The sequence below is a fragment of the Triticum aestivum genome, chromosome 4A (assembly GCF_018294505.1).
Source record: "Triticum aestivum cultivar Chinese Spring chromosome 4A, IWGSC CS RefSeq v2.1, whole genome shotgun sequence".
Lineage (NCBI taxonomy): Eukaryota > Viridiplantae > Streptophyta > Magnoliopsida > Poales > Poaceae > Triticum > Triticum aestivum.
This window is the reverse complement of record NC_057803.1, coordinates 466,481,902-466,499,517: the sequence shown is the minus strand read 5'-3', so window position 1 is coordinate 466,499,517 and position 17,616 is coordinate 466,481,902. Positions and strand designations below refer to the sequence as shown.

Genomic DNA, 17,616 nt, shown 5'->3' with positions numbered 1-17,616 from the left:
GTTTGATGAAGATGATATTTTTTGTCCCCCAAGTTTTGATGAACGAATTTATTTTGATAATAGCATGCCTCCTATTTATGATGATTATATTGATGGAAGTGGGTTTGTAGGAGTGTCAACTTTATGAAGTAATGATCCCACTATTTTGGAGGGTGTTGAATTTTATTCTGACAATTATGAAAGTGGGTTTGAAGAGGTCATGACTTTAGTTAATGTTAATCCTACTATTTTGGAAGAGTGTCAACTTTGCATACATGTGGATCGTGTTAAGAATATGTTTTGTGATAGCTATATTGTTGAATTTGCTTATCATCCTACATGTAATTATTATGAGGGAGGAACATATGCTTGTAGGAATTGCAAAAATATCAAGTTTCATCTTTATGTGTTGAAAATCTTGAAGATTTGCTTGTTTTACCTCCCTATGCAAGTTGATTATTGTTCCCACAAGTTGCTCACAAAATCCCTATGCATAGGAAGTGGGTTAGACTTAAATGTGCTAGTCATATTCTTCATGATGCTCTCTTTATGTTATAATTCTTATCTTTTATGTGAGCATCATTGAAATCATCATGTCTAGCTAGGGGCGTTAAACGTTAGCACTTGTTGGGAGGCAACCCAATTTTTTTTGTTGGTCCTTACTCTTTGTTCCTGTTTAGTAATAAATAGTTCATCAAGCCTCTATTTAGATGTGGTTTTATGTTTTAATAAGTGTTCGTGCCAAATAGAACCTTTGGAAAGACTTTGGTGAAGTCTTTGTGATCTTGCTGTAAAAAAAGAAACTTTAGCGCTCACGAGATTAGCTGCCATTTTTTACTGGAGAGTGAGATTAGGTTGATTCTTTTTGAATATGATTAACAGACAAATTTCTCAGGTCCACAAATTTATTTCAGAATTTTTGGGGTTATATAAGTATACGTTTGATACAGATTACTACAGACTGCTCTGTTTTTTTGACAGATTCTGTTTTCTATGTGTTGTTTGCTTATTTTGATGAATCTATGAGTAGTATCGGAGGGTACGAACGCTAGATAATTTGGAATAAATTAGATATTACACCAATATGAATTTAGAATGAGTTCACAACAGTACCTAAGTGGTGATTTATTTTCTTATACAAACGGAGCTTACGAGTTTTCTGTTGTGAAGTTTTTAAGTTTTGGGTAAAAGATTCGATGGACTATGGAATAAGGAGTGGTAAGAGCCTAACCTTGGGGATGCCCAATGCACCGCAAGGTAATATTCAAGGACAACCAAGATCCTAAGCTTGGGGATGCCCCAGATGGCATCCCCTCTTTCGTCTTCGTTCATCGGTAACTTTACTTGGAGCTATATTTTTATTGACCACATGATATGTGTTTTGCTTGGAGCGTCATTTTATTTTGTTTTGCTTTCTGTTTGAATAATATCCCAAGATCTGAAATTTTTAAATATTAGAGATTCTTCACATAGTTGCATAATTATTCAACTAATCATTGATCTTCACTTATATCTTTCGAAGTAGTTTGTCATTTGCTCTAGTGCTTCACTTATATCCTTTAAGAGCACGGCGATGGTTTTATTTTGAAGAAATAGATGAACTCTCATGCTTCACTTATATTATTTTGAGAGTCTTTTAGAACATAATGGTAATTTGCTTTGGTTATGAAACTAGTCCTAATATAACGGGCATCCAAGATGGGTATAATAAAAACTTTCATTTAAAGTGCATTGAATACTATGAGAAGTTTGATACTTGATAATTGTTTTGAGATATGAAGCTGGTAATATTAGTCGTGCTAGTTGAGTAATTGTGAATTTAAGAAATACTTGTGTTGAAGATTGCAAGTCCCGTAGCATGCACGTATGGTAACCGTTGTGCAACAGATTTGAAACATGAGGTGTTCTTTGATTGTCTTCCTTATGAGTGTCGGTCGGGGACGAGCGATGGTCTTTTCCTACCAATCTACCCCCCTAGGAGCATGCGCATAATGCTTGGTTTTTGATGATTTGTAGATTTTTTCAATAAGTATGTGAGTTCTTTATGACTAATGTTGAGTCCATGGATTATACGCACTCTCATCTTTCCATCATTGCTAGCCTCTTCGGTACCGTGCATTGCCCTTTCTCAACTTAAGAGTTGGTGCAAACTTCGCCGGTGCATCCAAACCCCGTGATATGATACGCTCTATCACACATAAACCTTCTTATATCTTCCTCAAAACAGCCACCATACCTACCTATTATGGCATTTCCATAGCCATTCCGATTGCCATGCAACTTTCCACCGTTCCGTTTATTATGACACACATCATCATTGTCATATTGCCTTGCATGATCATGTAGTTGACATCGTATTTGTGGCAAAGCCACCACGCATAATTTCATAGATGTCACTCTTGATTCATTGCCCATCCCGGTACACCACCGGAGGCATTCATATAGAGTCATACTTTGTTCTAGTATCGAGCTGTAATCATTGAGTTGTAAAAAATAGAAGTTGTCCCAAAAAAAGGCCAAATAAAAAAAGGAAAGGCCAAAAAAGGCCAAAAAATAAAATAAAATAAGAAGGGACAATGCTACTATCCTTTTTCCACACTTGTGCTTCAAAGTAGCACCATGATCTTCATGATAGAGAGTCTCTTGTTTTGTCACTTTCATATACTAGTGGGAATTTTTAATTATAGAACTTGGCTTGTATATTCCAACAATGGGCTTCCTCAAATGCCCTAGGTCTTCGTGAGCAAGCAAGTTGGATGCACACCCACTTAGTTTCTTTTGTTAAGCTTTCATACATTTATAGCTCTAGTGCATCCGTTGCATGGCAATCCCTACTCCTCGCATTGAAATCAATTGATGGGCATCTCCGTAGACCGTTGATTAGTCGCGTCAATGTGAGACTTTCTCCTTTTTTGTCTTCTCCACACAACCCCCATCATTATATTCTATTCCACCCATAGTGCCATGTCCATGTCTCACGCTCATGTATTACGTGAAAGTTGAAAAAAGTTTGAGATTACTAAAGTATGAAACAATTGCTTGGCTTGTCATCCGGGTTGTGCATGATAAGAGCATTTTTGTGTGCCAAAATGAAGCATAGCCAAACTATATGATTTTGTAGGGACACGCTTTCTTTGGCCATGTTATTTTGAGAAGACATAATTGCTTAGTTAGTATGCTTGAAGTATTATTATTTTTATGTCAATATTAAACTTTTGTCTTGAATCTTATGGATCTGAATGTTATTGCCATAATAAAGAGGATTACATAGATAAATATGTTAGGTAGCATTCCACATCAAAAATTCTGTTTTTATCATTTACCTGCTCGAGGACGAGCAGGAATTAAGCTTGTGGATGCTTGATATATCTCCAATGTATCTATAATTTTTTATTGTTCCATGATATTATATTATCAACCTTGGATGTTTTATATGCATTTATATGCTATTTTATATGATTTTTGGGACTAACCTATTAACCTAGAACCCAGTGCCAGTTTCTGTTTTTTCCTTGTTTTTGAGTTTCGCACAAAAGGAAAACCAAACGGAGTCCAATTGACCTGAAACTTCACGGAACTTATTTTTGGACCAGAAGAAGGACATGGAGTAAAAGAGTTGGGCCAGAAGAGTCCCGGGCTGCCCACGAGGGTGGGGGCGCGCCTCCCTACCTCGTGGACAGCCCGGAGATCCCCTGACTCGTTCTCGGCGCCAAAACCTCTTATATACACTGAAACCTCTAGAACATAATCTAGATTGGGAGTTCCGCCGCCGCAAGTCTCTGTAGCCACCGAAAACCAATCTAGACCCGTTCCGGCACCCTGCCGGAGGGGAGAGTCCCTCTCCGGTGGCCATCTTCATCATCCCGGCGCTCTCCATGATAAGGAGGGAGTAGTTCTCCCTCGGGGCTGAGGGTATGTACCAGTAGCTATGTGTTTGATCTCTCTCTCTCTCTCTCGTGTTCTTGAGTCGGCATGATCTTGATGTACCGCGAACTTTGCTATTATAGTTGGATCTTATGATGTTTCTCCCCCTCTACTCTCTTGTAATGGATTGAGTTTTCCCTTTGAAGTTATCTTATCGGATTAAGTCTTTAAGGATTTGAGAACACTTGATGTATGTCTTGCATGTGCTTATCTGTGGTGACAATGGGATATCACGTGATCCACTTGATGTATGTTTTGGTGATCAACTTGCGAGTTTCGTGACCTCGTGAACTTATGCATAAGGGTTGGCGCATGTTTTTGTTTTGACTCTCCGGTAGAATCTTCGGGGCACTCTTTGAAGTTCTTTGTGTTGGTTGAATAGATGAATCTGAGATTGTGTGATGCATATCGTATAATCATACCCACGCATACTTGAGGTGACATTGGAGTATCTAGGTGACATTTGGGTTTTGGTTGATTTGTGTCTTAAGGTGTTATTCTAGTACGAACTCTATGATAGATTGAACGGAAAGAATAGCTTCGTGTTATTTTACTACAGACTCTTGAATAGATCGATTAGAAATAATAACTTTGAGGAGGTTTCGTACCCTACAATAATCTCTTTGTTTGTTCTCCGCTATTAGTGACTTTGGAGTGACTCTTTGTTGCATGTTGAGGGATAGTTATATGATCCAATTATGTTATTATTATTGAGGGAATTTGCACTAGTGAAAGTATGAACCCTAGGCCTTGTTTCAACGCATTGCAATACCATTTGTGCCCACTTTTATCGTTAGTTACCTTGCTGTTTTTATATTTTCAGATTACAAATTCCTTTATCTACCATCCATATTGCACTTGTATCACCATCTCTTTACCGAACTAGTGCACCTATACAATTTACCATTGTATTGGGTCTATTGGGGACACAAGAGACTCTTTGTTATTTGGTTGCAGGGTTGTTTGAGAGAGACCATCTTCATCCTACGGCTCCCACGGATTGATAAACCTTAGGTCATCCACTTGAGTGAAATTTGCTACTGTCCTACAAACCTCTGCACTTGGAGGCCCAACAACGTTTATAAGAAGAAGGTTGTGTAGTAGACATCAGTGACCCATCTCAAAAAGGTGCATGAAGATACAAGGCACACCATCGAGCGCCAAGTACAACGTCTTGCAACCAAGCGCAACATCAACAAGCAACCTATGATATTCAACATTGGAGATCTTGTGTGGCTACACCTTCGCAAGGACCGCTTCCCCAATGAACGCAAGTCGAAACTTCGACCACGAGCGAATGGACCCTTCAAGGTGCTTGAACGCTACAACAACAATGCCTAAAAGATCGACCTCCCGCGCGACAAGTACTCCGTGATCGACATATTCAATGTCAAAGATCTCTCGCCCTATCGTGGTGATGAGGATTTCGATCCAAGGTCGGATCTTCCCCAAGGGAGGGGAGATGATGCGGAGCATCCTACGGTCATCCCTATGGACCTACCATCATCTCACGAAGTGCCAAGAGGACCCATGACATGAGCACGAGCTAGAGCTCTCGAGACCGAGGTGACTTCTCTCCTTAGTGATATTACATATGATCCTCTCGAGACATGGCTACTACCTAAGTCCGAGATGTTGTGCATGATTAGGTACCAAGAGGACCCTCCCGAAGATGCACGTGAAGACGGACAAGTCCCCAAGTCCACAGATGAAGAGAACCAACGGAAGGAGACAAGAACACCTCCCAGGCCCCGGACATCCGACTGTGCCCCCGGACATCCGGCCCCTGGAGTGTCGTCCACTACAGCTGCTCAACCACCAAGCACCTACAGGCCCTTGACATCCGGCCCCGCCAGCCCGGACATCCGGCCCTTCCCGAGCTCCCGGATATCCGGCCTCCATCTCGGAAATCCGGACACCCCCGAACCCGAGAGCGACAAGGCCAGCCACACCAGCCCGGACATCCGGCCCTCCCCGAACGCCCGGACATCCGGCCCGACGCCCGGACGTCTGGCCTCCCCTGTCTGCGCACAGTGTAAGGGTCGAGGCCCGTGTACCCCTTCGCCCACCTAGACTATATATACTCTTCTCCTACCTACGTTTTAGAGTTAGCATTGGTTTAGCTCATATTTAGAGATAGAGCATTGCTCATCCACATCGGATCCACTCCACGAGAGAGACCGCGGCCCCTCTTCGGAGAAGATCCCTTTGGATTCAAGATCCCATTACGGGAAGATCCCCTTGTGGATTCAAGACCTCCTCACGGAGAAGACCGGCTACGTTTGTATCGTCCTTAGTTGTCCGTGGATCGTGTGATTTCTTATGTACTCGAGAATCTAGCACATGTGTGACTATTTCTTGTTGGTTTAGTGTTTCTCTCGTGTTTCCCCCATGTTTTTCCTTGTTTCCCTCCTCGTGTTCTTCGTGTTCTTCGTGGTATCCGCTCCTGTCGTGGAAGATCGGCCGATTAGGGTTCTACCCTACATCAAAATTGGTTACAATATTTTTTATAAAAATATTTAATGTTTCGTGATTTCCACTTTCTACGGTAAATATCTCATTTAGTGTTTTTTTGAGAGGGGAGTTACTTTGTATTTTGACGGTGTTTCCTCAAATTTTGCCTTGAGGTAACCGGGAATAATTCTTTTTGAAGAAAAACACTGCGATGAGAATCAAATCTGTATCTATACCTAATAATAAAAGAAGGTGTGTTTTTCTGTTTTTTCTTCATTCATCCATATTATAAGTTTACTTCCGTCCAAAAGTAATGATTTGTTTTTGCGCGGTTTTTGGGCCTTACACGTTGTTTTGTTATAGGTGTTTGGGGCACAGTGCCGCTATGGGGCATCGACGCCATAGTGATATTTTTTCACCTCAACAGGAAAAGTACAAGAGTTCCAGGGATGGAACTCCTGATCCCCCAACCAATTTCGTAAGCAACAACCAACTCAACCACATCATGCTCACGTGTAGAAAGTAGGATTCCTTTTTTATATATAAAGTTGTAGTACATCACTCCTTTACATCTCTACAATCCAAAATCGATGAACAACCTATTGATAGGAAGGGAATTAAAGGAAAAGGAGATCTATGTCAATACAACGGAGAAAGAACAAAAAACACGTGCCAAAACAAGGATCACTTCTTCAAAGAAAATGGATCAAATGAGGGCTACGAAGGGCAAGTTAATGGACGGAACAAGGCTATAAAGGCAAGTTATATAGTGAAATCATGGAAAGAAATTGGATAAAGAAGAGCAATCTTGGAAAAGGGAAGAGATCGAATGAGATTGAAAAACGAAAAAGGAAAATCCTGATCGAATCTTTGTGCTGGCGGTAGTGTATTGAACTGATGGGCTAGCCAAGTTTCTCAAAATTCTGAATTGATGGAAAGGACTAGGCAACATATTTTAACACCCCCCTCCTCATGTCTAGGTTGTGGACGTACATAAAGACCTTAGGCGTGGGATCGGGATTAGATCGCAACTATTTTTATACTCCCTCCATCCCAAAATAAGTAACTCAAGTTTGTACTAACTTTAGTATAAAATTAATACAAAGTCGAGTCACTTGTTTTAGGATGGAGGGAGTATTAAATAGTGCATTGACCATGATTTGACCCCGAGACCTTGTGGCTCTGATACTATATTGAACTGATGTGTTAGCCAAGTTTTTTTTTTAAGTCCAAACTGATGAAAAAGATTAGATAACGTATTTTAACACAGTGCTTCAACAAGCGGCGAGAAGGCTCAACAGAAGCGCGTGCAAGAGACAGCAGGCGGCCATCTAGCCCTAACAACAACGGCTGCTCCAATTTGTATGTGTGGCTACATCATAATGATCTATTCAATTTTCAGGCCGATAATTGAATACCATGCACATGAACATATCACGTAATTATTTCCACTAATATTCTTCTATTCTTAAAGTAAGAGGTGCTTCTTCATTTCATATTCATTGCTTGAAATTGCCTCTACAGTTAAAGAAAATTACCCACAATGTCATCCTTAAATAGAAAGAAAAAAATGCTTTGACCCCCTCGCGATTTTTCCATCCCTTGAATCTTCCTCCCCTGATCCTGCATCATTCCTCATGTGTGCCGCTCGGCTCGCTGCCGTTATTATTCTTACTTACAAAAAGTGATTTGAGTGGTAAATTAATTTTGTATCAATTGCAATGCACGAGCCTTTTTGTTAGTTATAAAATTATAAAAAACAGCCCACAGAATCAGCTTCTCTTTGACAAAAACAAGAGCCCTTCTCAAACGAAGAGACACTGGTTTTTCATATCTCTACCTACTAATAAACCACCGATTGCTTCGGTCGTACGTCGCGGCAGTCTCGCAGAAAAGTCCCTGAGTTTTTTAGTATTCAACCCGCAGTCCTTTCTTAAGTGAGAAAACGTTTTGTTCAGCCATTTTGCAAATAAATCCCTACAGTTTACGGTATTCAACCCATGGTCCTTTTTAAGTTAAAAAAATCAGAAACGCACGCGAGAACGGGCTCTCCTCTCTCTCCCTCGCCTCCCGATCCCAGCCGCCAGGAGCCCCACCCCACGCGGCGGTCGATCCGGAGGAGCTCGCGGCCAGGTTGGCGGCCGGGGGCCCCGGCGGCGTCGGCGGACCAAGAGGAGGAGGAGGATGCGGGCCTGGGCGGACCGGGAGGAGGAGGAGGACGCGGGAAGGGGGAGGAGGAGGACGCGGGCCGAGGCAGACCGGGAGGAGGAGGATGCGGGGAGGGGGAGGACGTGGGTCTGGGCGCCGTGCCGGTGGTCGTCGCGGTGCTAGCCAAGCCCGGCGCGTCAGCGGCCGCGCTCGTCCATGCGGCGGCCGCGGCGGGGAGCTTTGCTTGCGGCATAGAGGATGGCGCGTGGGCCGTGCTTGCTGCTGGCGCCGTGGGGCACCTTACGCGGCTCCCCGCCCACCCGCACGGCAAGGTCTGCTTCCTTCACTTGCTTATTTCCTTCATTCTGTATGTCTGCTCGGTTTGGGGGCTCCAAAACTCTATCGGGTTGAAAATTGAACTATAGATGAAAAAGAGACAATGCTTACTTAATGAATGTTTTGTTTGGGAATTAGTCTGTACATTGGCCACAACCGGATCCACGGGGAAGAGGTGCTTGAGATGGAGGAGGACATCCAGATTGAGGTGCGAGGTCGATACCAACGCGGTCCTGGGAGGCGTGCACGAGATCGAAGGCAGGGAGCTCCGGAAGGCAGACGGGGGCATCGCCTCACTCTCTAAATTTACACTTATCTACTCCCTCCGTTCGGAATTACTTGTCTCGGATATGGATGTATCTAGAACTAAAATACATCTAGATACATCCATTTCTGTGACAAGTAATTCTGAACGGAGGGAGTAGAATCCAGTGCTTCATGACCATGGCAATATTGGCTTGACAAAAACGATATATAAAGTAGTATCTATCTTCTTTTTCAGTTGTATGAATTTGGAACTGAGTTCTAATGGCATACAGTTGTATGACGTGCTTTGATTATGCTCAAAACTGTTCATTCCAATGCTTGATCGGAGTGCAGATTATATATCAACAACCAGGAACTACCATACAATCTTCATATCACACAATCCACCTATGAGTATGAAGATCCGTGACAAGGTACATGCTCAACTGTTGCTTTCTATGATCTTACTTGATCAAGTACTTTATAAATCTCTGATGCCAAATGAGGTGTTATATATTTTTCTAATATTATGCCTCATTTAGGCAAGAGCAATCATGAGGCCTTATATGCTTATCTATCTCATCCATTGATGATCTCTTTCAAGGAACAGAAGGACTTCTTGTTCATTTAGAGAGGTAAGAATAACATTCAGCACACTTTCCTGACTGAGTGAAACTGATATTAGAGGTAGGATCTACATTTATACTTGGATGGTTGGATGCACAAACCTCTAACCGCATCAGTGAACTACAGTGTCATTTTTCTGGCCCTGTAAAATTCTAATTATGCATATCAATGCAACATGTGCATGCTGTAATTTTATATTCAGTTCTAATATGCTCGCTACCATGTTGGTCTTCTGAAGCCTTCATCCGTGCAGGATCAATCTTTTGATTTTGGTACTTAATAAACTAAATCTTGAGCATTGGAGGAGGTAGCCCCTGGACTGGTGAAGAGGCAAATGGGGACACGAGGAGGTTCATGGTGGTTCCAGGCTCATCTCTTCGGTGAGCAGCAGTGCGCTACGTTGGACAGTTACCAAGGCTGGACGGAGGTGTGCCCGTGCGGCCGGACGGTGTCGTCCTGGTCGAGCAGATCACCGTACCAAGGCTGCCTGCCGGACTCCAATTCCCTACCGCTGTCAAGCTCTAGATCAAGCTCCACATGGACCTGTCTATCCGTGCGATACTGTGTTTCCTCTGGTGGCCGTCTGTTCCGCTTGGCGTTTCGTCTGGATCTGAGAGGAGAAGGCCTCAAGCAGGGAGATGAGGAGGTTCATGGAACCATAGAAGTTTTCAGATGAGATTAGTTGAAAGAAAAGGGTAATTTCGCATGCTGCCATGCGAGAGTCAGAGGTGGGTGAGTTCCCTGATCCCCGGCTGTAGCAACATTGGCCACCACTCTATGCGCATCTGTGCCGCCAAAATCAGATTTCATGTAGGTAACAAGCATGCTTTCCTCTTTTCATCTGGTCTAGAAATATGGTGCGAATGCATGGCTATGCTTTTGATTTTTCTTCCTGTGCATTGACTTGATAAGTATAGAGCCTAATGAGCACTGATGACCAGCGATGCCATAACACAAGAATTTATATGCCATCTCGATGCTCATGGTTTCTTCAACATATATAGTCTACTATGTAATTATCTGTGCAACCAAGTTAACTGTGTAAGAGCCATTAAATATATCTTTAGACTTGCACAGAAGTAATTCTTGTTAAACTGTTGTTTGGTGATTGTGTCTCTTGCAGCCAATTTCTAGAAGACCAAGTTAACTGTGTAAGAGCCATTAAATATATCTTTAGACTTGCACAGAAATAATTCTTGTTAAACTGTTGTTTGGTGATTGTGTCTCTTGCAGCCAATTTCTAGAAGATTCATTACATGAATAATCCAAGTTCCTTTTACTATTCTGGCTGCAGCAGACTATCCTGCATTTTTGTAATTGTAGAATTACTAAGTTCATGTTGACTAAGGACCTATTGCGGATGTTTGCAAATTGTTAGAATTTCATCGCTCTTCATTTTCTTCAGCATTTGCTGTGTCCTGTAGGTTTCATATCTTTCTGGGTATAAACTACATACACCTAGCAGTAGATTATTTCTTAAGATTAATCTATCAATGTTGTATACACACACACACACACACACACATTGTTGGCATAAATTGGTGCACAGTATTGTGGCTGACTTCTGGCAGAAAGTTTGGTCCTAAATCCGAAATTCGTTGGTGGACTTATAGCAATCCATTGCGACATAATCTTGGATGAAGTTATGTTTTGATCAAATTATGATTTTTGACTGTAGTATATATAAATTATAAATAGCTAATCTGAGCTATTCATGGTTGGATAGGTTTCTATCAATCATTATTTTCTTCTCCGTCATAAAAATATTTCTCTTCTCAGTTATGTTGAGATGAATGTAGCTGATGGTCACACTTTATCAATATAGGCGTATCAAGCAGATTGTGAAGAAAATGTACCTGAAGATGGTTCCTCAACATGAGAATCCGATTAACATTGTCTTCAAGAATTAAGGCAAATTGTTTGTATGTCATTAATCCTCTCCTGTGAAGATTCAGAATCATAAAAGATAGTATTCAGGTACGTGTACGTCCGCTCGAACGCAATCACATTCCGGAATAGTGACTTGCTGGAGTCGTTGAGCTCTAGCTGTGGGATCTCCCAGCAGCTCAAGTCTAGGAAGCTCGTCACCATCTTCCTTAAATTTCACTGACCGATGTTCTAGCTATTTTGTAGGTACAGATGGACAGGCTTCATGTTCAGCAATTTGACACACACGGTGGAGATTTAATGGACTAACTACTTTTTTTAGGTAACATCATGATTAATTACCGACACGTGTAGTTATTGGCTGCATTCTATTAGACATACAGAGAGCCACACTGACAAATTTCTATTTAGAGAAAGAAGTGGGCACAAGTAGACTGGAAAAACACAAAACAGTGGGAGATGTCATGTTCAGCAGCGACAACACCATTGCTCTTCATGTTTTAAGTTAAAGTTGTATTACTTCAGAATGATTAGTCAAAGGTCGGTGATTGTTAGAGGCCTGAAGTTAATGTGAGAGGAAGGAGCATGAGTGGTCTTTTCAATACAGTATTTTTTCCTTACTGGCATAGGTTGTCAAGGATTGTTCTATCCGTCTGAGAGAAATGTGTTCAAAGTGAATTCTTCTCAGGACTGAGACTTATTTTACAGTAATAACTTACATAAGCCCTTCGGTTGATCGGTTCAATGGCTGCAATCTAGAAGCTTTATGAGATTTCCCAAGTATCATTTTCTGAAAAAAGGTCATGTTGTATAAGGTAAGAACAACATAGAGAATTGATAGTAACCAAACTAATTGCTTGCTATTGATTACTCCCTCCGTTCCTAAATATAAGTCTTTGGAGAGATTCCACTATAGACCACATACGGAGCAAAATGAGTGAATCTATACGCTAAAATGCATCTAGATACATCCGTATGTGTTCCATAGTGAAATCTCTACAAAGACTTATATTTAGGAATGGAGGGAGTACAACATACTCCCTCCGTCCTGTATTATATTATGGTTATGGGATGTGTTTCTATACTACTTGGAGAAAAACGCAAACTGATGATACCGAGTGCCTTGCTACTAATTAGATTATACTTTCGTTAGTGAATGTGTTCCTGCGCCATCCCGAATAAATAGAAACTTCAGATACAATGACCTGGGTACGTGAGCCACATCGTTCTCTTTTGAATCTCCCCTTTAGATATAGTCCGCAAGATAAAAACTTTAGACACATTTTTTTTCTATAGCAACGCACACGCAATGACGGTGCCATTGGCCGGCCGCCGGCCTCGACTAACACAACAAGGGAGGATGCCCGTCATCTGGGCCTTGGCAAGGATGTTGGGCAGATGTGTAGTAGGAGGCCATGGTCGCGTTAGGTCTATCCGATTCCGAGGACCTTCTCGAGACAGACTGTCATGCCCTATCATCGTGGTGACAGTCAGGCTTCATTTTTTTTTGCGGGAACAGTCAGGCTTCATTGTGGGGCTAGAATGGATCCCTGGTAAGGCAAAAAAAAAAAGGTATCAATCAAGGGACGATTGTATTCCCGTTGCAACGCACGGGCCATTTTCCTAGTCATATTTAAAATACTCTTTTCATTCAAAAATGTAGTGTTTTTTTTTTAAAGTCAAACATGTCAACATTATAGACCGGACGGAGTACCATATTTTCGAATGCGAAAGTGAAGTTTGGCACAGATCAACGTTTCACGTGGATTACGTGGCGTGGCTTGATCTACTCCATTCAGAAAATAAACGAGTAGTATCAGATTGCCCTGGAATTTTTTTGTTTACAAAGTTTCATCGAATTTGTTGCATCTGGCTGGCTACCTAGCTACGAGTATACAACAAAAATGGAACTACTAGCTACGAGTACTCGTGCGCGCGCTGGAGCGCCGCGAGGTGCTGCTCCGTGGCGTGTAGCGATGGAAGTTTCACCGTGCATGGAGGAGCGAGGTAGTCGCCGGATGAGCGGCCGGAGAAGAGGATGCTCGGGACGCCGTCCGCGTCGACTCCCTGCCGGTACAGCCGCTGCCCGGCAGCGAAGTCGCCGAGCAGCTGGTACGAGGTCGCGGAGCCATCCATGGCCAAGCACAGCTCGTCGTTACCTGATCGATGCGCCATAGCTTCATCGGAATTGGCAGGTTCAAATCAATTAAGTAAACTCGATCGTGGTGGATGAGGATGACGTACATGCCGCGAGCTCCTTCTGGGTGCGGTAGAGGAAGCTGAGCACGGCGGCGACCTCGTCCCGGAATCGAGAGAAGGGCCCTTGGTCGCCGTCGTCCTCCAGGCGCAGGCGGCGGAGCTTGCAGAGGCCTTCCCCGAGCTCCATCATGGCGCCGCGGTGGTTCTGGTTGAAGAGGTGGTGGAAGCCTACGGCGCACTGGAGGACGCCGTGGAGGAGCGTCCGGCCGGGGTCCTCGGCGCTGTACCAGAGCTCCTCTACCACGTCGTGGCACGCGTGGTACTCCCCGCCGTTGAATAGCGCCACCGCTGCGTCGAACCCAGCCACCTCCCCGTCGTCCTCATCGTCATCCGGAGCCGGGCGCTCTCCCCGCGCGCTGAGCAGGCGCCGGCGGCAGCGCAGGCCGGCGCCTCGCCGGCGGATGGTCCTCCGGTTGAAACGATGAAGAACGTATGGGCGAGCGGAGGCGGCCGCCGCGGCCGGCGAGCCGATATGCGCGCGGGACAGCGGCGCCAGGACGTCCATGCCGGAGACGGGGTGAGAGGCCGCCACCGCCAGAGAAAGAAAGCAAGTCGTGTCACGGCACACGGCAAATGGTGCCGTGTCATTTGTGGACGGCGGCGACAGCGCCGGTCAACCACACAAGAGTGCCCGTCTGAAAGAAGAAAAAAAACTGAAAGAGCGAAAATATCTAACAGCGGACCCACTGAAAAAGTTTTTTTTTTTTTTACGAAAACTAGGGAAAGGAAACGTTTGCGGGAGATATCGATCAAATCGAACGACATCATTGGCGCAAGGAAGGAGTTCATAACGAACGATTTCTTCATGCGATCTATTTCTACTGGCCCAACAGACACGAACCAGTCGGCCCAAAAATAAAAAAGGCCTCTGCGATAGAGAAAAACATATATTTTCTACTAAAAAATATAGGAAAAACATATTACAAAAAAGACATGGCAAAATGGCAAGGCAAAAGTGCTTGCCATGGAATTGTTTACGAAAGTGTTTTGTCCTGGCAAACTAAATGCTGCATACTTTTTTGCCATCATATCAATAGATACATGCAACATGACTTTGTCAACTTTTTTCCTACTTTTTAGCTTTTGATCTTTGAAAATTATTTTCCCCCAAAAGTAGCTATTTTTTTAGCACATGGCAGTATGCTATTCAAAGTTTACAGTAAAATTTAATTTGTGTTGCAAAAAAGTTAGAAAAAATACATGGCAAAACTTAGTTTATATCAATGGCAAATATATTGCATGTGCTATGGCATTTTTGTACTGATCACAAGAATATCCATGACAAGAAACACATGGTTTTTGTAATGAAAAAGAACAAGAAAATTTACCATGATCAGAAAAAATGCCATGGTAAAATTGCAACATATTTGCCATGTTCTGTTTACTAAGTTTACCATGGTCTAGGATTTTTTTGCCATGTAGTATGGAAAAATCTATTGCATGTGCTATAGCATTTTCATACTCAACATACACAAAATACCCGTGGCAAAACAAACATGAAATTGCTTATGGACCAAACAAAATTTGCCATGCCCATAAAATTCAAAATTGCCATGGTTCCAAAAATGTGATAGATTACCACAATCCGTTAAAAAACTATATTTACCATGGTGTGTGATCTAAATTTCCCATTATGTATGGGATAAATTTGCCATGGTCTATAGAGTACATTTGCCATGGTAGATTATGAAAAAGTGGCAAATTTTAGGGATTTGTTCTTACAAGACAAAACAGTGCTAAAACTTTTTTGGCATGGCAACAAGTTGTAGTGGTGACATGGCAAAAGCTATATTAGATGCATGAGAAAAACTATAAAATCTTTTTTGGCAGGGCAAATAGATTAGCAAATCTGCCATGGTAAAAAAATATGTGTATGGCATGGTAAAAGTTGTGGTGGTGACATGGCAAAAGCAGTATTATAGGCATGGAAAAAAGCTATGAAATATTTTTTTGCCATGGCAAAAACAGTGCTAAATTTTTTGCAATGGCAAAACAGTGCTAATTTTTTTTGCCATGGCAAACAGCTTAGCAATTTCATGGTAAATAATGTGTTTATGGCAAGGCAAAAAGTTTTAGACATGGCAAAAGCTATATTAGAGGCATGGCAAAAGCTATAAAATCTTTTTTGGCATGAGAAATAGATTACCAAAAATTGCCATGGTAAAAAAGGTAATATCACCATGAGTCACAGAACTTGCATCGCATCTTCAGTTTGGTGCTAGAACTTTAAAAATACAGTTCTGTGGTCACCTAACTTGACTCAAGCATTCAGATACGGTCACGGTACGCGAAAAAAGTCAACCACCGCGACACATATTTGGCGTAAATTGACAAAAAAAACAAGGTCGCTGGGACTCAAACTTGCAAACAACAGTTTTAACACGGTACGGTCTAGCCACTACAACCTCCAGGTTAATATGTCTAAAACCGATAACTAACTTATATATTGATTTCGAGGAAGTTAACTTTTTTTGAATTGAAGACAACACATGCGGAGCTTAAATGGCCTGCATATACTGCGGCCCATTTGCACGCGCTATTTTTTAAGGTATCTGTAAAAAAAGTAATAAAGTTATGTTCAAATATTTACGTGTTAAATATATTATACATACATATGATGATTAGTAAATATAAGCATGTGTATCATATATGAAATATTTGGTAAAACGTAAGTAATAAGTACATTTAAGATATTTGAAACCATGAGTATTAAAATTAAGTTCAAATATTTGTGTGTTAAAATACTATACAAACAAACCATGATTAGTAAATAAAAACATTTAAATATAAACATGTGTATTATATAAAATATATTTAGTTAACATGGACATTGAAAATGTTTACTAAATAAATATGTTTAATGAATCCAAAAATTACAAACTTGTGGCTTATATTTAAACTATACAAAATGATGAATACAACCATTTACTAAATATTTATGAATATTCACTTGTTTATAATTTTTACTCATGACTTATATTCAGAAACAATTATATAAGTTAAATATTAGCAACGATTCAATGTCCATATTAATAGTTTAAATTTAAAATTATGAATATTTTTAATCATGCGAAAATCAAATTACACAAATGTGCGTATAATTATTGAAATGTTTTTATAATTTACATAATTTTTGAATTATAATTATGAAAACAAAATATGTGATACACCAATTTATATAACACACTAGTTTATATAATAGTCAAGGTTTATAACATATTTAGTAAATGGTTTTTAGGGGTAAAGCCATTTATATAAAAACAGGAGAAAAATATGTAACAAACACATTTATATAACACACATGTTTTACAAATATCTTTAAAAAAGTACCGCGTCCAAAATGGGCAGAAATATATGCAATACAATTAAGCTTCACATGCGCCACTTTTGAGTACATAGGAGCTCGTTATGGAAATTAGACAGAATTAACTGGTGGTGAAAAGGCTAAAGCGTTTTGTGTTAAAAGAGAAGGTCGTGTGTTCGAGCCCGAGGGTTCCTTGTTTTCTTTTTTCTCCTTAGTTTTTCATATAAAATGTGTTGTAGTAGTTGACTTTTCCGCAAATAAAAAAATATGAGGGCTTTTTTTTGTAAAAATATGTCATGCCCAGCTCCATCACTCACCGACAAGTGGGTCCATACACATAGATACACTCGCATACGGGTACTATGACCGTATCTGCACGCCTGAGTCAAGTTAGGCGACCACAAAATCATATTTTCAAAGTTCTAGCACAAAACTAAACATACGACGCAAGT

At 41.4% G+C, this 17,616-nt stretch overlaps 1 protein-coding gene and 1 long non-coding RNA gene across 4 annotated transcripts; one reads left to right on the top strand and one right to left on the bottom strand.

Moving 5' to 3' along the window:
- The first annotated feature begins 8,377 nt into the window (after positions 1-8,377).
- Positions 8,378-12,304, top strand: LOC123086404 (uncharacterized). Of its 3 annotated transcripts, none has more exons than XR_006440810.1 (7): positions 8,378-8,837; positions 8,980-9,521; positions 9,630-9,722; positions 9,968-10,528; positions 11,540-11,691; positions 11,848-11,923; positions 12,013-12,304. It is a non-coding gene; the product is annotated as an uncharacterized lncRNA (long non-coding RNA). The 3 variants fall into 3 exon arrangements; XR_006440809.1 differs by having other exon boundaries at positions 8,380-8,837; positions 9,968-10,524; XR_006440811.1 differs by having other exon boundaries at positions 8,382-8,837; positions 9,442-9,521; positions 9,968-10,524.
- Positions 12,305-12,724: 420 nt separating this feature from the next.
- On the bottom strand, positions 12,725-14,470 carry LOC123086403 (uncharacterized). Its single transcript, XM_044508166.1, has 3 exons — positions 13,846-14,470; positions 13,591-13,760; positions 12,725-13,151 (listed from the first exon to the last, which is right to left on the bottom strand). The coding sequence occupies exons 1-3, from the start codon at positions 14,363-14,365 to the stop codon at positions 13,128-13,130; spliced, it is 714 nt and encodes a 237-aa protein (XP_044364101.1). The 5' UTR covers positions 14,366-14,470; the 3' UTR covers positions 12,725-13,127.
- Positions 14,471-17,616: the final 3,146 nt, after the last annotated feature.